General features: G+C 46.5%; 2 protein-coding genes across 8 annotated transcripts; both read right to left on the reverse strand.

The window, feature by feature from the left end:
• Positions 1–10754: 10754 nt before the first annotated feature.
• On the reverse strand, positions 10755–15112 carry LOC119353099 (protein FAR1-RELATED SEQUENCE 5-like). Its single transcript, XM_037619680.1, has 8 exons — positions 14989–15112; positions 14550–14903; positions 14113–14472; positions 13311–13575; positions 12537–13221; positions 11989–12446; positions 11592–11882; positions 10755–11508 (listed from the first exon to the last, which is right to left on the reverse strand). Exons 2-8 carry the CDS (start codon positions 14609–14611, stop codon positions 10900–10902), a joined length of 2730 nt encoding a protein of 909 aa, XP_037475577.1. The 5' UTR covers positions 14612–14903; positions 14989–15112; the 3' UTR covers positions 10755–10899.
• Positions 14907–19146, reverse strand: LOC119353100 (two-component response regulator-like PRR37). Of its 7 annotated transcripts, XM_037619688.1 has the most exons (12): positions 18980–19146; positions 18618–18892; positions 18302–18510; positions 18033–18197; positions 17794–17927; positions 17441–17596; positions 16805–16988; positions 16435–16707; positions 16290–16362; positions 15541–16207; positions 15295–15429; positions 14907–15211 (listed from the first exon to the last, which is right to left on the reverse strand). In XM_037619688.1, the coding sequence occupies exons 2-11, from the start codon at positions 18626–18628 to the stop codon at positions 15331–15333; spliced, it is 1971 nt and encodes a 656-aa protein (XP_037475585.1). In that variant the 5' UTR covers positions 18629–18892; positions 18980–19146; the 3' UTR covers positions 14907–15211; positions 15295–15330. The 7 variants fall into 7 exon arrangements, with proteins under 7 accessions (XP_037475585.1, XP_037475580.1, XP_037475581.1 ...); XM_037619683.1 differs by having other exon boundaries at positions 16290–16707; positions 18618–18782; XM_037619684.1 differs by having other exon boundaries at positions 16290–16707; positions 16805–16982.
• Positions 19147–22568: the final 3422 nt, after the last annotated feature.

Consider the following 22568-nt stretch of genomic DNA (forward strand, 5'->3'; position numbering starts at 1 on the left):
TGCATCCCTGTGCTCGCCTAAGTTTGTAAAAAATCCTACCGAGTGAAGAGCAAACCTCTCACTCGGAGGCTTAGCTGCAGTCCAAGAACTCGCCTAAGTTATCGAAATCCTACCGAGTGAAGAGCAAACCTCTCACTCGGAGGCTTAGCTGTAGTCCAAGCACTCGCCTAAGTTATAAAAATCCTACCGAGTGAAGAGCAAACCTCTCACTCGGAGGCTTAGCTGCAGCCCTGTGCTCGCCTAAGTTTGTAAAAAATCCTACCGAGTGAAGAGCAAACCTCTCACTCGGAGGCTTAGCTGCAGTCCAAGTACTCGCCTAAGTTATCGAAATCCTACCGAGTGGTAAGCCGGACTTCCACTCGGAGGCTTAGCCGCAGCCCAGTGCTCGCCTAAGTGGACTAAGGAATAAGTCGATTGCAGTAAAGGCGCCCTGCTTTGAACCTGCAAAAGACATTTCGAGCCAAAAGCAATCATATTCAAGCACCAAATTCAAGTTCGAATCGATATCTAAAGGAACCGAAAGTGCTCAGGCGTTAAGCCCGTTAAGGTTTATCGGTTACAATTCCACTCGGCATTCCGAGGCAAATTTAAAGCGTCGAGCTTAGAAGAAGTTTTTTACCCCTCCCGTGGAGGGCTGGAAGGTGCAACAAACTCATCAAGATCAATTCCGTCTGCGATCTGAGTGGCAGCCGCAAGGAAAGTTTCCATAAAGGACCTGAAGTCGTGTTTCTTGGTGTTGGCCACCCGGAGGGCCGCCAGCTTCTCTTCTCGCGCATCTTTGCAGTGGACTCGGGCCAGACACAGAGCAACATCTGCACCGCACCGAGCCGAGGACTTCTTCCATTCCTGCACTCGACCAGGGATCGTGTTCAAGCGAGCCATCAGCAACTCAAGGTCATTCTGAAGTGTCTCCCCGGGCCAGAGCGTCGAGTCGATGCGAGATGTGGCGACCTTCAGCCTTGCGAGATAGTCCACGACAGCTGCAACACGGGACTCCAGTCGGAAAACATCCATGGCAACTTCGTCGTTCACCGGAGAATTGACGGGGTCGAGGTTTGGCTCCAGCCGGCTAGTTTCTTCTTCAAAGTTTTGGCAAAATTCTGCAAGGACGATCACTGAGTCAAGGGAATGGTCGAATGGAAAAACCACGATTGGAGATGATTGCCGAGCATAGAGGTTTACCTTCAAGCATAAGAAACAGCTTCTTGGCAAGACCACTCAGGAAGGCCTCCAGATCATTTTTCTTCCCAGTCAACTTACTGACTTGGTCGGTCAGGGCAGCTTTATCAGTTTTCAGTCGACTGACCTCCTTGTTGGCGATCCCAAGAGCAGCTTTCAGATTGGTATTGTCTTGTTCAAGCTTGGTGACTGAAGCTAACTTCTCGTCAGCAAGCTTGATCTTCTCAGCTAGTTCAAGGTCTTTCTTCTGTTGGGCCTCCCTTACCTTACCTGCAAGTTACAGCAAGATCAGATTTTGAAACAAACAAGGGGAAACGCAGTCGTCAGGGTCTCACCAAACATACCTTCGGTCTCCTCCTTTGCCTTCGTCAGCTTCTCCTGAACCAGCTTCAAGTTCAGCTCGAGTTGAGTGTGCTTGTTTTCCAGCTCAGAGTAGCGAGCCACAAGATCACAGGAGTTCTATGAAGAACCAATCGACTAGATGTCAAAAATAATTCACTTCCGAGTGAAAAAGGAAAAAATCACACGTTTCTAAGACTACAGCCAAATACAAGCATTCGACCGTAGTCTCGGGGACTACACCCAGTGGGTGCACTCAGCGTGCCCCCACTAATCCTATTGAAGATAGAGTCGACCAGTCGACCTCAAAAAAAAGAGAAGAGAGAGATGTATTCTTTAAGACTGTAATCGACTGCAAGCAGTCGACCACAGTCTCGGGGACTACACCCAGTGGGTGCACTCAGCGTGCCCCCACCGGTTTGTGAAATCCATTCGATATAGTCGAATGACGCAAAGACTGAAATTATAAAACCTAAAGCCGACTGCCAGCAGTCGACCTTAGCCTTGGAGACTACACCCAGTGGGTGCACTCAGCGTGCCCCCACTAATCCTATTGAAGACAAAGTCGACCAGTCGACCAGTTTGCGAAATCCATACGACATAGTCGAATGACGGAAAGCCTGAAATTATAAAGCCTAAGGCCGACTGCCAGCAGTCGACCTTAGCCTTGGGGACTACACCCAGCGGGTGCACTCAGCGTGCCCCCGCTAACACGAAGTCTGAATCGACACACCCAGTGGGTGACTACTATAAATTCTAGAAAGAAAAGTTTTTGATAGCATATCCTAACAAAACAGGCGGTGGTCGACTGACCTGAACATTGCTTTGAAGGGCGGAACTGGCGTCGTAAGCTGCCTGGCTCGCATCCCGGATGGTCCTTAACTGCTCCATCATGATCCCTGCCTGGCGTATCGCCTCCTTCGCGGCGCCAGCTTGGTCCTCTGGGACGTGGTGCGTCGTGAAGAGGGAGGGCTGCTGAGCACTCGTCAGTGGATCTGCGAAGGACACAGTGTGTCGAGTGGTGTTCTCTTCCTCCGCAATCACAATCTCAGGCGCCGTTACATCCTGGGGCACCCTGCTGGCGGACGCTTTCCTACTCCTTCTGCGCTTCAGCAGTTCCTCATCCTCATCATCATCAGGGAGAGTGATAACAGCATTGGGTGGAGCTACAGGGAAGAATCAGGATCAGAGATCATGAGTCAGTCGACTAAAAACGGCGTTAAGAATATTGTACCTGGTTTTGAGGTGGCTGCGTCCTCCATCTCATGGTCATCAGCCCGGGCTGAGGTCTCAGAAGTAGCAGCACTGCAACTCCAAAGAATCAGTCGACTAACTTCAGCGTCGACCAGAGACAAAGTTCACACAAAATAAGAAGACTTAAGCACCATGATTACCCTGATATGGTGGGGATGGACACCTTCATCTTCGGCAGGAGCTTGGTCTGCTTCGACGGAGCCGCCCGGGGCTGCTTCGGCGCCTTTTCAGTCGGCGCCGGAGAGGTGGTCCGGGGGCGCTTGGTCGACTGTGCAACGGTCGCAACCCCCTTGCCACGTTCAGTCGAAGGGTCGTGGACAAGCTTCGACCACCTTTCTGAGCGCGGTGGTACGACCTCCTCCTCCTCTTCTTCCTCGTCTTCAGCGTCATCTTCATCACCGTCATCGTCATCATCATCCTCAGCAACGTCTGAGTCCCATTCCTCCTCCTCCTGGCTCTCGCCCCCACTTGCCTCACCCTCCTCAGTCGGAGCCTGTGCTCCATTGGGCATCGAGTACAACTCGGTGAGGGCCTGATAGACATCAAGACAAGGATCAATCGACCAATTGGCAGAATAAACAGAAATGAATATGACAAGAACACAGTGGAGAGCAGAGCAGGCATACCTTGTTTGGATCACTGTTGTGGTCGAGTGGAGGAATCCTTCTGGCTCCGCGTGGGTTATCCTTGTTTCCGGTAATGGCGGCCATCCATCTTTCCAGAGTGACATCGTCGACTGCTTCTGGATGGACTCGAGTCTCGTCTTCAGTCCCACAATACAACCACATGCAGTGGCTCCGGAACTGAAGGGGCTGGATACGACGCCTAAGGAAAACCTCCAGGAGATCCATGCCCGTCACTCCCTCCCGAACCAACTGTACCACGCGCTCCATCAACATCTTCACGTCAGCTTTCTCCTCCGGAATCAACTTCAGAGACGAGGGCTTGTTCACTCGGTCCATGGTAAACTGAGGGAGTCCACTCGACTGCCCCGGTGTCGACTGATCCTGGCAGTAGAACCAGGTCGACTGCCAGCCTCTGACTGACTCGGGAAAAGTCATAGCTGGGAAGGTGCTCTTATTCCTCACCTGGATCCCCAGGCCCCCACACATTTGGACGACTCGGGTTCTTTCGTCACCTGGGCTCGCCTTCTTCACGGTCTGAGAGCGACACGTGAATATATGCTTGAACAAGCCCCAGTGCGGCCGACAGCCCAGAAAACCCTCACACATGGACACGAATGCGGCAAGATAGGCGATAGAATTTGGGGTAAAGTGGTGGAGCTGCGCTCCAAAGAAGTTCAAGAAACCACGGAAGAAAATACTCGGCGGCAAAGAAAATCCACGATCGACATGGGTGGCCAGGAGCACGCACTCACCCTCTTCTGGCTGGGGCTGCCACTCCTTCCCCGGAAGCCTCGCAGCTCCATGGGGGATCAGGCCCTCGTTGGCCATGTCGAGGAGGTCTTTCTCCGTGATGGTCGACTGGATCCAATCTCCTTGGACCCAGCCCTTCGGCAGGCGGGATCTAGACGAAGACCCGCCGCGGCTGGTGGATCTCCCCTTCGCCTTCTCCGTCGCCGACGACTTCTTCGCGCGTTCCAGCGCCGCCGTCTTCTCCTTGGCCATGGTTGCCGGCGAGACGCGCGAGGAGAGGTTGGGCGGAGGCGAGAGCGAGCGCGTCGGGCGGAGACGAAGGGAGCAGAGAAAGAGAATGCTAAGGCACTGTACAAAAAAAACCCTCGCCGGGCGCATTTATAAGGTCCCTTCCGAGTGGATGACAGGTAGGCCCGGTCGATCTAATCATATCCAGGAACAGTTATGCAGGCGGGATACGTGGCGAAGAAAGCGGCACGGGGATCGAGGCGTCTATGTCCCGTCCCATCCGAACGCCGCGGTCCGCTCCGCTTCGCGCGCTTCCCCAAATTTCGCATCCTGCGGAATCCGCGAACGGCAGACCGGTCTGTCAGACGCGGGATTTCCTGCGATCCGTCGCTCGGAAATCGTCAAAGCTCCAAAGATCACTCGACGAAAGAAGAGAATGGATCGAGTCGACTGAAGACAAGTTGGTCACTATCAACGAAGAGATTCTTTGGTCCAGAACAACGCACGACCAGTGTGCAAAAGTTAATCGGAAATAACATCAACTCCTTCCTCACTCGAAGCCTCAATCCATTCGGGGGCTAATGATGGGGTCATGTACCTAGGGTAGGGTCACAGACCTGGTCTAAGTACCCTGCCCAAAGACACCCTTAGAAGAGGTCACCTTCCAGTCGACCAACGAGGGACTCACTCGACTGACTTGAAGGACTCGACCACGAAGACTCACTCGACCACCAGAAAGTCAAGAGGCACTCTGCACTGCAACAGCCTGTAATTAAGTAGACTTTATGATAGTAAAGACACTTTATGTGGGGCGTTACCAGTAACGCCCCACACTTAACTCACCTTAAACCCTCTCCTACGTGGGCTGGCTGGGGTCCTGGCGCACTCTATATAAGCCACCCCCCTCCACAGGTAGAGGGGTTCGGCACCTTGTAACTCATATACACATAATCCACTCGACCGCCTCTGGGCTCCGAGACGTAGGGCTTTTACTTCTTCCGAGAAGGGCCTGAACTCGTACATCCCTTGTGTTTACAACTTCTCCATAGCTAGGACCTTGCCTCTCCATACCTACCCCCACTCTACTGTCAGGCTTAGAACCACGACACGAAGTACTCAAGAAGTTTCGTACACTCGCAAAAATTTCTATATTTTTGATATATAAAGTGTGGAAGGTAGATGTATAAAGTGTCTCTCTCAGGCGATGGAGTTCACATGACCTCAAATGCGCCACACGCATTTGTAAAAGTTCCTTGGAATATTATGGTGCACCACATGCATTAGCAAAGTACGTAAGAAGTTATGTACGCTCGGGATAGTTCTATAGGTTTGACATATAAAATGTGAAAGCTAGATGGATAAAGTTTCTCTATTAGGCGATGGATTTTGCATGACGTCAAATGCGCAACACGCAATTGTAAAAGTTCCTTGTTATATTATGGAATACGGTATTTTTAGTTCTGGTCGACCTCTAAGTGCGGAAGAATGCACAGACAACTTATTAAGCCCTACGTGTGCTCCAAATTAAGTGTGCCATTCTTTATAGTAAAGTACTGAGATTCGTATGGATGTTGTTAAAGTTATTTCTGTTTTGCAACTCGAGTGCAATATAAATGATGAGGTTCTTTGGTAAGTCCTCCCTGGTCGACCTCTAAGTGCGAAGTCATGCACTAATAAGTTTACATTAAGCACTACGTGTTGTCTAACTTAAGTGCGTCATTCCTCCTAGTAAAGTACTAAGATTCATATGGACGTTGTTAAAGTTTTGTATGTTCGGCAACTCGGGCGCGGAACGTCCGTGAATGATGTTTCAAACATAAATGTTGAGGTTCTTTTCTAAGTCCTTTTTGAAACCTAAAAATTCTATTGTCGTCCCAACCGACGTTGAGAAGTTCTTAGTGAATTATATATTAGGTGCGCCTCCCTCTTCATGAACAGTACTACAAAAAATGGTATGAACGGCAGTAAAGTTCTTTCGGTTGGCATCTCAAGTGCACAACGTTCATTGACAATGTTTCAATCCGAAATGACAAAAAGGTGAATAAGCACTTCGTGTCATTTAATTAAGTGCACCACATGCATTAGCGTAGTACTCAAGATCCTGTGTACGCACGAAAAAGTTCTCTATGTATGACATATGAAGTGCGTAGCGGCCATGAATAACTTCTCCTACCCTAAGTGAAAAATTTCATTTGCTAAGCCATATATAAAATGCGAAACGTGAATAAGCACTGCTTGTCATATAATTAAGTGCACCACATGCATTAGCGAAGTACTCGAGAAAATTCTATACATTTGACATATAAAGCGCAGAAGGTAGATGGATAAAGTGCCTCTATCAGGAGATTGATTTCGCATGACCATAAATGCGCCACATGCATTTGTAAAAGTTCCTTTGAATATTATGGAACATGATATTTTCACTTCAGGTCGACCTTTAAGTGCGGAAAAATTCACGGATAACGAGTCCATTAAGCTCTATGTGTGCTCCAAATTAAGTGCGCCAACATAGTAGTAGTATACCTTGTTGGAGTAAAACATGTACTTTTGATTTTATTTATCAAAAATCCTGGTTCATCGCATGGTTTTGTTATCATAACTCTGTTTCATCAAGTTTTATTCTGAAAGTGATATGAGATTTTAGCCAAGCTGTTTTTAAATTTTTGAGCAGGCATGTAATTCAGGCAATAACTGAGCTCCCAGCCTCCTTAGACTGGCATGGGCACATCAATAAGGGCATGGAGCCCATCAAAGAGGAGGTCGGAGCGGCGTTGGACCTGGATCAACTCATCTAAATCAAGCGGCCGGCTACGGCTGGGAGTCCCCAACGCTCCACCTGGACGGCGTCGGCTGGGAGCTGCGACAGCTCCACATGCAATGGCTGGCCGGGGACCAGACCTCGACAGGAACATGTTGCCCTTTGAGCCGGTGCAGAGCGACAAGTTCGTAGCATCGTTATAGTTTTTTGCACAAAGATAGACCCTGTAGTACTACTGATCAGGTGAAACACATCGATGTGGCACTGGTACTGAACTGAAGCAACAATTTGTTCAACAAAATATGATCCAAATAGAAAATGAGTGCGCATATTAGTTTCTATAACAAGGAATCGTCGCCGGTTTTGTGCCATTCATGTGTTTTTTTTCCTATATATAGGATTGCTCTTTCATTTTGGTTTGTCAAGATTTGAAATGGTTGTGGTGGTTAATATCTCTGTAGGTGTTCTTTGACCTCGAGAATGGCAACCAGGAGCTCAAGAGCGACGTCAAGGACCTCTACATCAACCTCGGGCAAGTAAAGACATGTTTGAAGTGGAAATGTATCCATTACCGTTAGTTGTTGTTGTCAACGATTTTTTTGGAGAAGAACTAATAGTATGATAGTGAAGTAATCTAATTCAATTTCCTTTTTCATTGCAACCACTTAATTTCAATCGGGTCAAAATAAAAAATCAAAGACAATTTTTTCAGCCATAAGTAGAACACCGGAGCTAATTGATACACCATTTTGAAAATTGATACACTATTGCAGGGAGAGCAGCACACACAGCGGTGGTCAAGGGCTTAGTGCATGTTGACCTCGTCCGTGGCCGCTGTTGGTCGGTGAAGGAGGCATGCATGAGGTGGTGCAAGGGCATGCTGGTGACGGAGTCGCGCATCATGAGGCCGGGTGAGTAACGCTCGGGAACTGTCGGGCGCTCAGACTAACACGGGATTGGGTTGGCGCGGTGACTCAAGGAGGAGGATGTAGTTATGGGGGAGGGAGTGACGACGGAGGGGCTTCGATGGCCCAACGAGACCCTACATCATAATCAAGGAGGACCCTACATCTAAAGAACACAGAGCAGTCTATATCATTAGTCTATTACTGGATTTCTAGAAGAAGGAAAAAGGGAGAAATGGTTGTTTCTGCTACTCTACATTTGCTTTAAAACTGGTGTACATATATCAAGAAGAACTTGGTTGCAAAAGTGATCAAACATAACATTCAACACAAACACATTGGTTTTGTAATTAAATGCCTAAGATCTTATAATTTTGAATTAAATTGTTTGATTATACAATCAGTTCACATTATTTGGTGTAGCATGCTATTTAACATTTTAGAGTTCCATCCTTTTTAGTAACGAAATAATGATGAACTCATATTAGTGGATCCATAAAAGTGTATGCTATTAGTTTGACGAGGTTATATAGCAATGCAATTCTTATTTGACGAGAATAATGAAAAACCAAGAAGCAAAAGAAGATAAATTTGGAAAGAAGAGATAATTTTTCGCTCGAGGGTGGGGCTGTAAGGAATCCGTGGCACGAGTAAACAAAAGCATCTTGGTCGCCATATAGAAAAACATCTTGGTTGCCTCCTCTCTATCTCGCCCATCTTGTTGCCAGGCATGGAAGAGAGGAGGGAGAGCCGAGGAGCATGGTGGCCTCTGGCTGTTGCCCGGGAAAAGGTAAAGGCCGTGGCACGACTGCCCGTCGCAATGCCGCTGCTCCTTGCGTGCTTGTTTCCCTCCTTACACCCCCATGTCCAACTCGATCTTCGGCTGCCGCAACGTCGTAGATGACCAAGTCTAGCGCCCGCGCCCGCCGCCATCTTATGAATGGCCAACTGATAGCCGATGACGGGGAAGGTTTCGATAGTATGATAGTATGATGTGTGTTAGCTGATTGTCAAGAAAAAGATGTGATTTAGTTGAGACGGCTTTATTCTTGGTTATGTTAGCTCCGTGAGTAGCATCTTAAATTTTTCCAAAATCCCGTGGCAACGCACGGGCGTTTTACTAGTATTATTAGTTGCTCAAATGAATATGTCTAGCACTAAAATACATCTAATATATCTGTTTGAGCAACACATAATATGAATGGGAGGGATTAGGTGTAAATTGGAAGTGGCGGCCCCGGCAAGGCCTCGCTACTCGCTAAGACTACGTCCGAAACGGGGATGACACGGCTTGCAGCCGTGTAGCCAGTAGAGAAAGAGAAGAAACTTGATCGAAGCGAGTGGATGGCCTTTTAGCTCCGGCTCCCACTCGGATTAGATAGCTACCTCGCTGGAGGTGGAATGGAAATATTATGCGGTACACAATATGTCAAGGCTGAGATTTGACCCTTCGGCAATGGAGAGATACACTCTGGGCCCACTCAATATTACGGTATCCAACATCGTGTGGCAGGTATAGTGACTAAGGTGTTAGTCGCGAGGATACTGGGATAGAGAGATACACTAAGGAGTTTTAGAATCAAAATCAGGATGTCATATCCCTTGTTTGTAGGAGGGTTTCTGACGAAAGGAACAATGCTCTACTAGCCCCTTATTTTGCCAAGGATGTGCGTATGGCTCTATTTGATATTGGTGCTTTAAAGGTTTTGGAACTTGATGGGCTTTATGTAATTTGCAATCTGAATTGCGACCTATTCTCTTTCAATACTATGATTTTTTTCCATAAAAAAATACTATGAAATTCCATTCCCATTAGAATATTCATTGACATGTAAAAAAGAGGAAAGCTCTAATATGATAGAAAATAATAATCTATTTTAACCCATTTGCGAGAAAGCGTGAACTAAGAGACTTGAAATTTTGACTTGAACAATAAGAATTTACGATTTGTATAATCGGATTGAAATTAGCAAGTAAATTGGTTGTCTTATTTTTAATATAAAGTATTGCAATATCTATGAATTACAAAATTCATTTAAGTGAAAAAAAGTGCATTACAGGCGTATGATCATTACCCATCAAGCAGGTTATTCTATTCCACCTCTATACATATAAAAAAACTAAAAGAGAATACATAATAATACAGTGAAACATTTATAGAACACCTATACCAAGCACACGCAAGGGAAACATAGACGGGCAAGTGAAATCCAATCCACAAAATAATTTAATCCATCGAAGATCAGTGTATCGATTGCTCCTAAAGATGGGAATGCGAAAGAAGATGTCGATGGATTCTATAGCGTGAGCATGCGGTGCACCCCCAAGGGTCTGCTAGACCGGTTGGTGCTCCCGGCTAGTTGGCGGGCGGCTTGGTGAGGTCATCGGATTTCTTGGTGTGTGTGGCGAGGTTGTAATTCCAGAGGAGTCATTATTACAAGGCATAAAGAGGGAGGTCATAAGCGCCTATACCTTAAAATAGTTTTTTGATGGATTCAGAAGACATATCTTGTAGAAAGTGTGTGCATGACCATGAGTCATTGTGTTATATCTCATCTACACCTAGTGTGAACATTGTTTAATAGATTGTAGCAGCAGTAGTAGCAATTCATGTTGTTTCCGATCATAGAACAGAACGGAAGAACTTGTATTTTGCACAATCATTTAGTTTCAGCTGTGTTTGTTCCATCTACTTAATCAGATTTCCAAACATAATAATGAAACATCTGTCACATAACACGCTGTCACACTGACAAGCAGTCTGTTTAAAAAGATATGGAATTCAAGGATCATCATTACATTTCCAATACACATCAGGACATTGAGTTTATGTCCGAAGTGCTTTGATTTGTTAAGCTACTCATCTAAACCACGATTCAAATGTTCTGTTGCATTGTGTCCTGATGTGTCCAAGTACGCCACACTTCCCGCACTTTGGTTCTTTCCTCTGCTTCTTGTTTGATCCGTCATTTGTTGGGCACTTCCCAGAGTTGTGTCCCTTTCCCCTGCAAGTTTTACAAAACTTGGTTCTTGGATTGCTCACTTCATAGCCTGGCCTAGATCTTGCGTTGGTAGGTCGCCCACGATCTCTCTTGCGAGATTCTATCCTCATTGATGATTTGAGATTAATGTCGCCTGCATCAACCCCGTTGATATCAATGTTTTCTTTACCTAGTATATCCTCTAGTCCTTTGCCATCTTTCTCAGTTGCTTTTTCTTTGAGATCATCCCTTGCATCTGACAGCCTTACCATTGCAAGGTCGAAGGCCTCAGGGTTGCTGTCACCCATCCTTACAATATCAAGAGCTGTTGTGTAAAGTGTTGTATGCCTGAAGGTAGTTGATTCCAGGATAGGGCTGTGTCCCTTATATATTTTCAAGTGCTCAGGTAAATCTTCACATGCGTTTTTAGTCCACCTCCTCATGATGTGCTCTTCTGGTATCTTCGTGAATTTCAAGTGTGCCATTACCTGAAACATTAGTTAGCACGTTTTAAACAGATTCAGTAATGGTCTTCAAATTCTAACATAACCTTTTAAGGAAAACATTTTACCCGGATCGCATGGCAGCAGAGCAAACCCATATGCTCATACATTCCACACTCGCATTTGAAGATATTCTCAGGTTGATGCACTTTGACATTGTAAGATGTTTTTGACCAGCTCTCTCTCCGCTCTGCAAAAAGGTGTGTGACACAATATGTATCGTTTATGACCAGAGTGTTCTCGACGTAGTAGGATGCAGATTTGAAGCATGCTTCTTGGAACTGTTTGAACAGCGCAGGTGTGTAAACCTTCGCAGCATGCCTCTCCATAGGCAAACCGGTCTTGAGCACTGTGCTCACCTATATTAAGAACAACGAAAATTATAGTCAGAATTGTTTGTCCCAACAGTTAGAAAAAGTAAGCTAAGTACTTAGTATTTAGTACAGTTAAGGCCATTAAACACACCAAGTGGCTTTTCTTCTCAGCAAAATTTTCTTCTGAATCACGGTCAAACTGAAGTTTCTGGTAGTTCCTAACAAACATGTGCATTGAGGCACCAGCAGGTACAAAATTCTTCAACATGTGGTTAGCGCTCTCTGACCGTTGGGTGCTTGTCATCCTCGCGCAGAATACACCTGCAAAATATGGCTTTGCCCATTTCTGTCGGAGCTCGTATATCTGTGTCAACATTGGGTGTTCCTGAAGACCATACTTTTGAATCAACTTTGCCCAAGCTGCTTCGAACTCTTCTACAGTGAGCATATATTCCAATATCTTGTGTAGTTCATCCCTGAAATCTTTGTTCTGTGTGTATACAGAGCCAAGGGATTCCTTTGCACGACGCAGCACATGCCATTTGCACCACCGGTGCTTCGTTCCAGGCAATACTTCAGCAATAGCCAACTCCATGGCACGGCATTGGTCTGATAGGAATTTTATGGTCAGTACGTGATAATGAAGGTACAAGATAAATTACATGTTTTGAAATGCATTAGGAGGCTCCAATTATTTACCTGTTAGGATAGTTACCGGTGCTTTACCTCCCATTAATGACACAAATTCCTTGAATACCCACTCGAATGATTCTTGCTTCTCGTTCCTCATCATAACGCCTCCTAATATTATGCTCTGGAAATGATGGTTGACCCCAACAAATAGTCCGAATGGCATATCGTACTGGTTTGTACGATATGTTGTGTCGAATGTGATTGCATCGCCAAACATTTTGTATTGGTATCTACTCCTTCCATTTGTCCACATAAGAGCCTGAATCTTGCTGTCGACAAGAACACTGTCAGCAAACATTGGGTCATTCTTCTTAAGTTCAGAGAAGAGCTGAACCGTTTTCCTTATGTCATCATCTGCAGTTTCTTGGTTCATCCTCTTGCACATGTACTTGAGAGCTCTCTTGTTGAATGGTACACTCTCCATTGATCCAAAGAAGCTTGCGATGACACAAAAAACCTTGGTTATCCCAATGTTGTTGCTCCTCAAGTGCTTGACAATATCTTTTGTGTGTGTGTCAATGTTCCTGTGTGATGGCCAATGTAGTTTCTCGCCACACGATGAGGACAAATGGTGGTTGTGTTCAGATCTAAAATCATGTATATACCATCCATTGTCGGCTGTGCGGTGTAGCCTGATCAAGGCTTGGCAGTTGCAGGCTACTGACTTTGTGTTTTCTTTCTTTGGCCTTCCCTGAAATTATAACGGTAGCGCAACATTAGTATTTTTAGTGGCTAAGAAGCATGTCATCCAAAGAATCACTTGATGCTGTCTATACTCACCGCACAGCCGCAAACGATGTCCTGAACGGTTCTGCTCTTCTTTGCATTTGCCCTAGATTGACCATATCTGATGCCAAACCCAATCTCCCAAGAATAAAGATTATAAAATTCAAATGCCTCCGCAAGTGAGTCGAACTCTCTTCCAATCTCAGGGGCGACAACTTGTCCAGACTTCCTTTGAACAAATTCACGCATTGCTTTTTCAAGCGCACAGACCCTTCCCTGTTTAGGCTGCCGCTGATCTGGTATTTTCCCACGACGTATCCTGACAGAAATGAAAGTAAACTTCTCAGGGAAAGACTGAGTTATGTGGCGAATCTTATCTGCATTTTCATGAAAGACTAAGTTTCAATATGATTTTTGCAGAGCTATTTGGAGTCCTAGATGACCATAAAAAGCTGTCACAACCCATAATTCCTCGCATGTAAAACTAACCATACTGCACATACAGCAGTTACCAGTTCATGGAGTTCTGAACTTTATGGCTGCTCAATGTTATATGATTAACGAGATATGCACACAAGCTACAAATGGTTCAGACCAAAAAGTTCAGTATGTAACCCAGATTAGAATCCAAAGTCCAAAAAACAGATTCAGTCCCAGCTTCCTCTACTGCAATGTAAATATTGCAGTGATTGGAGTTGCATATAGACACAGTTTCTTTCACTGAAAAAACCACCATGTTGACTGTAATCGCTGATAAGTTAGTGCAGTATGCAACTCCTTGTAATCGGTAAACACAAAGCATTCAACAGGATGCAAAGGAAAAGAACATGGAGACCTAAGCGGCAGATGTGGTTACCTTCTCTTCCATGGACATTGGTCAGGACGAGATTGGTCTGACTGAACCAGGTTTGGCTTGTTGGTTTGCTCTGACAGCGGCGACTCCAAGCATTCATCTCCTGACCAAGTGTATCCATCGAGCTCTGGCGTTGGCGAGCGGAGCTTGGCATCGTCGTTCTCACAATTCACCTCGCCGTCGGCCTCATAGATGGGGGAAGTTGGATCTGGTATGGTGGGAGAGGACTGAAATTGATCCTCGGTGTCGATGCCGCCCCCGCAATGGTTTCCGCCCTCCGTCCATTCTGTCTCTCCCACATACTCTTGTTCTTCTTGCTGGGTCCAACAGAGATTTGGATCTTGGGAAGGGATGGAGGAGAAGCTGTCCGCCGGAGGGCATGTGAGATGAATCGTTGAGGAACAAAGATTTGAATGGATTGCCAATGGGTTTGAGCATACCTTAGAAGTAGTTGGGTGAACGATCCAGGCGCGAGGACCATCCGTGGCGGCGGCGTATCCATCGCCGGACGGGAGATCTTTTGCGGAATTCTCTCCGAAATCTCGGAGCTCTAGTCAGGAACTGGGAGCTGTTCAAATTTTGAATGGTTTGCTCCTCCCACAGGGTGGGGTCGTTTCCACAGCACAGGTATGGGCCGCCGCTCGTATCTGAATACGTATGGTAGGAATGGTCTCTGTATTCCTGGCGTATTGGTTTAGGAAAAGATGTGAGGTGGGGTCGGAGAGAATTGCCACATGGGCTGCGGGTCCGGCTGGTGTGGATCCACACGCGCTCGCGAGCGGTTGGGATAGCCGCTGTGAACGGAACGCGAAAGTAAAAGGCTTTATCGAATACTCACTCATGCCGTTATACAGGTTCAGACATTAATTGATTACTTACTACTTAGCGCTCGGGAGCCTGTCTGATCGACCGACTCCGCACTTCTACTATGCACTCTACGGTCGTCCTCCTCCGCCGGCATGTTCTATGGTAGGTAGCTAAGGCAGGCGGGAGGAGGAGTAGCTTGTTATTCTTCTTCTTCCAGGAGATGAGACGAGATGCATGAGGACCGTCTCTGAATGATCCATGGCCAAAGACACAAGAATCAGCTGTCTAAATAGTACTCCCTCCGTAAACTAATATAAGAGCGTTTAGAATACTAAAATAGTGATCTAAACACTCTTATATTAGTTTACAGAGGGAGTATTATGTACTAGGTATAGCTAGGTGTGTGGCGGGAGGTTATCTCTCCACGGCAGCCGGCGGTGGCGGCTGCCGCACGAACTGCCCGCGCACCCGCGGGCGCTGCTCCGCCAGTCTCTTCCGGCTCTGGTAACGCACCTGCAAAATGAGTCACCCATTTTTCATCAGCCATCACGAACAAAACCCTATCAGAAGAATGAAATGAAGAACAGAGAACAGACGGAATCGGCTTTCGGAAAAACCCAGTACCTTCTTCCCGAAGTTCCTCTCTTTTCTCTTCTCTCTGAACTTGTTCACGGCGGCCACCCGGCGCTCCCGTTTCATGTGCATCATGTTGCTTCTTTTGTCGATGCCACCGGTCTCAGCATGTACAGCAGCAGCAGCACCAGCAGCAGTAGCTGCGGTGCTCCCATTATTGGTGTTGTTATTACTGCCAGAGTTGCTACCATAGTTGGCAGCATGACCTTCAACCGGACCCGATGGATTGACCAAACTGGACTGAGCAGTGCCTCCTGCCGATCCACCATTCGCGTCATGGGCCGCTGCGCAGGGGTGTTTGCTCTGTGCTTCACCACTCATGTCTTTCGCTGCTGCGGCTGCGGTTGCTGCATTCTTCTTGCTCGTTTCATCAGCCTTGTCTTTCCCTGCTGCTGTTGCCGGCGTCCATGGCTGCACACGATGGAACGCCGAGGTGTGCGTGTTGCCGTTGATTGGCGAGACCTTATTATTTCCACCGGCGGGCTTGGTGACCACGCTCTTGGTGGTGGAGCCCATGTCGTTGTTGTTGCTGCTGCCGTTGGAGCCTTGCTTCATCTGAGCGGCGTCCGTTTTCGCGGCCTCGGAGCTGTTGCCGTTGGGCGAGCAGCTCCCGACGAACCCTGCGCCGCCTTGATTGGAGACCGCGCACGTATTGTACCTTGCAAAGAATGAAAACGGTTAGTATGCAACATATGGATGATTTAAGGATTCGCAAAGGACACTGATATTATGCTTTGCACCTCGTGAATGCCGAGAGGTCCGACCGTCTCACAACGTTCCTCCGTTCCTCCTGGATCGCAGCATCCGCGCCGTCTGCGGTCGATCTCGACCTCTTTAGGCTCAGCTCAAGATATGGCATGGCGTTCTCACGGTCGGCGTCTTTACCTTCCGGCACTTGTGACGAGCAGTTAGGAGCATCTATGGCTCTAGCTGCCTGTTGGGCGTCCATGTTTTTGGCCATCGAACCAATCAGGTCAGCAGCTCGAACAATTGGCTCATCTGAATTTTCCATAACTGTATCATTGGAGTTGTTCTGTGGCAGATACTCACACCGTCCATCAGTTGGTTTGACCGAACTCTCGTTCGGGGAGGACTGATCATCTGTGTTCAAATTACCAGGGGCACCTATCTCCAACTCCTTCCCTTTGAACTCATCACCTGGAAAACATAATCGAATTTAGTCAATACAAAATGGAACAAGCAGCCTTTGGTTCAGTTGCACAGTGAGCTGGTTGAGCACTTGAGCATACCATACCATTAGTTTCTTTTGGTTTCTGGCATTTTTTGTTATCTGTACCTCTTAATCTGTTGCTGCATATCTCTGACTTCAGGTGGCTCACATGCGCGCAAGTGCTATCAGGCGGATCAATTGACTGATCTGGAGACATGTCCTGTGGACTGTCGATCTCAACGGCACGCTTTGTCCATGAGCTCTGCGCCTTAAAATAAATTGATGAGAAAACTAGTTCAGATGCAGATACTTCTCACAGATGTAAGTATTCTGCTTACAACGGTTATTTCAAATTTATCCAAAGTCCAAACAACTAGCATGTGTTTCAAATCTTACTATCCAACAGTTTCCAGTGTCTGGCAGTTTCCCAGTACATTTTAAGCAAAGACTACTACTACACTAGAATAAAATACACATGCAAGTCAGACTTGTCTAAGCCCGTTAGGTAACGAAGAGAGTAAGTCATGTTCTAGTCACAGATAATTAGTTCGCCATATGGACAAATTGGCCTCTAGTGCACTAGGAGAAGCAGTTAGTTCCATTCAGTTTTATCTAGCTTCCTTATCCTAATAATTGTTCTGTTCAGTCTTGTCTGAAAATATCACAGATAGTAGTATACCTTAAGTACACACACAAAAAAAAAACATAAAAATCTCATACCTGAGTGCCACTGCCATTATCGCTGCCATCCCTTGCATTGAGCCCCATGCTGGCGTCGTCGTTGCGATTATTGCTGTTGTTGTTGGAATCGTCGCCGCTCTTTGATTTGGTACACTTCTGAGTCTGAATGGCACTTCCACTACCACTGCCACTGGACTGAGTTCCAAGAAAACAACTTAGCTTTAGTATAATAATCACACACGTTGACCCAGAAAAGGATGCACTAGTAAGCTGCAAGGACACAAGTGAAACTAGGAACTGAAGCAGAAGCAGCGGCAGCAGTATTTCTGAATGATGATACATACTACTACTGTGGAAGAACAGAACAGACACCATCAGAGATAGTAACTTACGCTGTGAGAGCGTCTCCACACATGCGCCCAGAGGTTCTTAAGCTCGTTCTTACGTATCGGCTTGGCCAAGAAGTCGGCAGCACCATTTGACAGGCAACTGAGGACCGTGCCCATCGAATCGTGCGACGACATCACTGGAAACCAAGAACATATAAATCTATGCACGCAGCAGCACTGAAGCAAATGAACCTGATACTGAAACATTTTAGCGCCGAGGTGGGGTGGATCGAGGTGCTTACTGATGACGGGGATGTCCTTGCAGACCTCGTGGTTCATGATCCTGCCGAGCAGGTCGATCCCGGACAGGCCACCGTGCATGAAGACCTCTGTCAGAACAAGGTCGATGTTGCTCTGCATGTCCTGAAGATACGCCCACGCCTGGTGGCCATTTTCAGCAGGGATAACTGAAACATGACACACAACCAACGCCCAAATTCAGTACCTCCATGACGACCGAGCCTGTGCAAATTAACACTGGTAGTAGCTGAGACAGAGTATGGGTAAGCACCTTGGTACATGCAGTGGCGGAGCAGGGCGGTGACGACCTGCCGGGTGGAGTCGTCGGTCTCCACGAGCAGCACCCTGATGGTCTTCCTGTGCAGGAACTCCTCCCAGCAGCGCGGCTGCGCGGCATGCTCCTCCTGCGGCGACGGCGGCTGCTGCTGCTGCTGCTGGTGGTGGTGGTGATGACGGTCCATGGCGCTAGGAGGAGGCGGCCTGGCTCCAAGAGGAAACACGTTGGGGTCGTTTGGTGGTGGACGGGGAGGGAGGAGGAGGCGCGCATAGCACAACCAGCAGTACGCTGCCGTGAATAACAATCGAACCTCGGTCGCATCCGGCGGGCGTGCGTTCGTCGACGGCGCGGCGGGGCGGCGGGCCACCGAAGCAAATCAAGAAACAAAACGCAAAAAGACACAGAGAGAAGAGCAAGGGATTGAGACTGCGGCGGGAATGAATCGTGTCCTCGAATGGAGCGGAGCGGCCGGCGGCTAAAAGGGGGGCAGTAGCAGACAAGGCGGCGAGCCGGTTAATCTCCAGCGATTTCCGAGCACATATTATTAGCTAGAGGGAGAGCCTGGAATGAGCGAAGGAGCATGCCCTGGATCCACACAGAGGTTGAACGGATGATTCGATCCCCAATCGAGCGGAAACAGAGTGCATGGGTGACAGACCGGCGGGAGCTCACCTCGCGTTGTCGCGCTGCGCTGCCGGTCAGGTGGAGGAGGAGGATGACGAGGACGCGGGAGGGGCCGCGGCCATGGACGGCGGCGGCGGGGACTGGAGCCGAGCCGAGCAGAGGGGGAGAGATCGATGGACGAGCAGGCCGTGTGTGTGATGTGTGTGCGGGAAGCGAGGGGGGGGCGGAGGAGTAGATATCGGGGGAGGGGGCGGGTGACGTGGAGGAAATGGAGGCGGGGAGCGCCGCTGGTGGGGCCAGAAAGAGATCACCGTAAATCAAAAGCCGCGCGCTGGCGCTGGATCCGCATATCTTTTCTCCTCTCCGGAGGAGCCCGGGGATGTGGATTTTGTGGGCCCCGCCTGCCGGCCGCTGCTTGGCGCGGGCGCGAACCGGAGGCCGGCACGTGGACGGCCGCCCTCGCCTCTCAGCTCAACTCCTCTGACTTGCACTGAGGGAGGAGGAGCCCTGGAACGCTGGAGCCGTCAACTGCATCCACCTTCTCTTCTTCAACCTTGCTACGAGTAGTAGTGTGAGGAAGCGTTTGTCATGGATTTTGCTCCTCATGTGACAAAATACGGCTCGAAGGTTCCGCCCATTTCAAACCATCCCTCTGTTTCTCTTTACTCCGCGTTTAAGATTTGTCTGATGCCAACTTTATAGAAAAAAATATCAACCTTTATAATACGAGACCAGTATCTTTAGATGCACCATGCAATTAATTTTCATAATGTGCGACTTTAGCATTGTATAGATGTTGATGTGTTTTAGTAAAGATTTGGCCGAACTTTTCGGTGTTTGACTTCAGGCGAATCGCATACGCAAAGTATACTAAAAAAAGAAACGGAGGGAGTACGCCACCATTTTTTAAAAGAAAAAACTTTGAGCAAAATCCGTGCGACACTCTAAGAATTAGTTAATTAGCAATATTTTATAAAAATAATTGAAACTTGAAAAAAAACTAAATAATAATAATCATAAATGGTTTCCTTAGTTTGTTGGTAATCTTTCAACCTATTCTAGGTAGTTGTTTAAGATAATGGAAATCATTCAAATTTGGTTAAAGCTTGATTTTTTTTCTTCAAAAGCTGGTATAGTAAATCAAGCATGTTGTCCTTTCTACTCTGGTCAAATATTTAAAATGAATGAAGTTATCATTTTTGTTGGTCAAAAAATTTGCACGAATTTTGGAGCTTTAGGAACAAAACTGAGAAGGTTACAGTAAAACTCACAGAGATGGGCGGGATCAAGTTTGTTGGTTCAAACGGAGAGCTTTTAGGGGCTGTTTAGGTTGTGGCCATGTTTTCCATATATTGCCATATTATTTTTGCCATACTTTTCTAACTTGAGTTGCTCAAATTGTTAGCCACACTTTGGCTTGCCTAACGAAATTTTGCCACACTTTTTGTGTCTATGACATGTGGGGTTCACTGCTCATAAAAACATTTTTGCTTAGGTGTGGCTAGAACCAAACACACACCTAACTTAGTCAAACTTGTCTAAAATGAGGTGTGGCAAAGTGTGGCAAGATGTGGCTAGAAACCAAACAGCCCCTTAGTCTTTCACCATGCTTGCAAAAATATTGATCTAACAGGTAAACATATTAAACCTAGCAAGATTTTATCTCCTACATAATCATCATGTCGTCAACTCACGGCAAGGATGACAATGGGCAGGGTATGAGTGGATACAACCCTTCTACCCAAACCCATACCCACGGAAACTTTCTATGCCCACCCACTTCAGTACCATTGGGCACAAATTAATAGCCATGCCCATACCCATCAGGTATCTTATACCTAATGGGTATCCAGTGGGAATAATATATACTATTTACATTTAATAAGATAAAATGAGTGTAAAATTCAAGTGATGATGGGAAACTAGCCTAGTACCGGCATTGCCTCCTTCGATGGGTGACCTCTTGGAGGCGACAATGAAGTATGAGCAGTGGGTGGTGGAAGCCCAACGTAGTGGGAGGTGGCGGTGGGAGTTGGGGATCACTAGATTAGGAGTTGGACAAAAGTGTGGCGGCAATGAGTCAGGATTTCATAATTTAGAGGAATCACGTAGGACATAGGAGGAGTGACGAGTTGGTGGCTGCGAGCCTATGAGATATGATTGGTTTAGGGAATAAGGGATTTAACATTGGGCCATATGAGCTGGATCTTCACCTGACATTTCATAGGAGTTATTTTCATTTATTAACTTTTTCTGGGTATCCATTGGGTTACCTGTGGGCACTATTTCATACCCATACCTGCCCATGTATTTTGTGGGTATAGATAACCATTACCCGTGGGTATAAAGTTTTGCAAAGTCTCGTCCATGCTCGTTGTTTTCGGTTAGGGTACCCGCGGGTACCCATACCCATGGGCAAAACTGCCATCCCTACACGGCAGTATTGTATCTATACCTTGTGTGAATTGAAAATCTTAGTGCTGTATATTCTGAAGCTGAAAAAAATCATGTGCTATTTTGAGCACATGAGCAAGTTTTTACTGGTATATATGAAATGTTCTTTAAGTAGTTTGATGGGTAAGAAATGCGGCACAATCTTCTTGAATTTAACTTATTTCTTTAATATCCCTTGCTAATTAAAATAGTTTATGGACGAGAGTGTGGTGGTGAGCTAACCGCGGGTTTAGTTACTCCAACCTTGATGTTGTCAGGCCGTACTTTGGCCACCATATATAGTTCGTATGTTTTGATCCACTCTGCATATTAGCTTTGTCCCGAGCCAGACTATATAAAGTTTGATCAAATTTATAAAAACCATTATAAATATTTATAATAACAACTAATCTCTCTGTAAATAAATATAAGACGTTTTAGAAGTATACAGTCTGTATGATATGTGAGTGTATTCATTGGTGCATCTAATGCTATTGATTAGATACTGTAGATGTTAATATATATTTTTATAAATTCGATCAAAGTTTGACTTACGACAAAACTGATCTAGAAAGTAAATAAAAATGGAGTGAGTAGTAGGTCAAGGGAGTGTCGGCAAAGTAAGTCATACTATTAGTGAAGACCGTCGTTAGGTCGTGTGACTGTACATGCCATCGTTGTAATGTGGATGCATGCACGTGGCAGGCAGAATCAAGTTGAGAAATGATAAGGTTCTTTCTTTTGATAACCATCGTGAGGCAACCTGAGCCACTAGGATGTTCCTGTATCACAAGAGCACAAGCTAAGGCCGACACATCATCTCACCATAATCTACTCCCAGACTATCTTTTGACACACTGCACGACATCCGCATATGCATGCCAATATTCAGTTTTCTCAGCCTCTCACCTAAATCTACTGTGTTCATGTGTTTTCTGCGTCGACTATCTCTGCATTCCTTTGAAAACGAAAATAGTTTGATCAAATATAGAGGTAATAAAACACCCGCAAAGAAAAATAAACAGTGGTAATAAAGCCACGGGTGAGGGCATGAGGCACTTTGGAGGTCAGCCTCCATTGAACCCCCTGTTTTTAGAAAAATATGAAATACATATTTAAAAGTATCAACAAATTCTGCACAAAATCCAACATGTACATATACACTACATATGCGTAAACTTTCGTTAGAAGATAGCTTACCATG

Source organism: Triticum dicoccoides, chromosome 2A, assembly GCF_002162155.2.
Source record: "Triticum dicoccoides isolate Atlit2015 ecotype Zavitan chromosome 2A, WEW_v2.0, whole genome shotgun sequence".
Classification (NCBI taxonomy): domain Eukaryota; kingdom Viridiplantae; phylum Streptophyta; class Magnoliopsida; order Poales; family Poaceae; genus Triticum; species Triticum dicoccoides.

Excerpts from the sequence above, each read along its gene's own strand:
- LOC119353099 (XM_037619680.1), bottom strand. The coding sequence starts at position 14,611 with ATGGATACGCCGCCGCCACGGATGGTCCTCGCGCCTGGATCGTTCACC. Across the intron at positions 14,473-14,549 it reads TTCACCCAACTACTTCTAAG|CTTCTCCTCCATCCCTTCCC; the intron begins GTATGCTCAAAC and ends TCCGGCGGACAG. Across the intron at positions 11,509-11,591 it reads TCTGCTGCCATGCGATCCGG|GTAATGGCACACTTGAAATT; the intron begins GTAAAATGTTTT and ends CTAATGTTTCAG.
- LOC119353100 (XM_037619683.1), bottom strand. Across the intron at positions 18,198-18,301 it reads CCGCCACTGCATGTACCAAG|TTATCCCTGCTGAAAATGGC; the intron begins GTGCTTACCCAT and ends GTCATGTTTCAG. Across the intron at positions 17,597-17,793 it reads TGTGGAGACGCTCTCACAGC|TCCAGTGGCAGTGGTAGTGG; the intron begins GTAAGTTACTAT and ends CTTGGAACTCAG.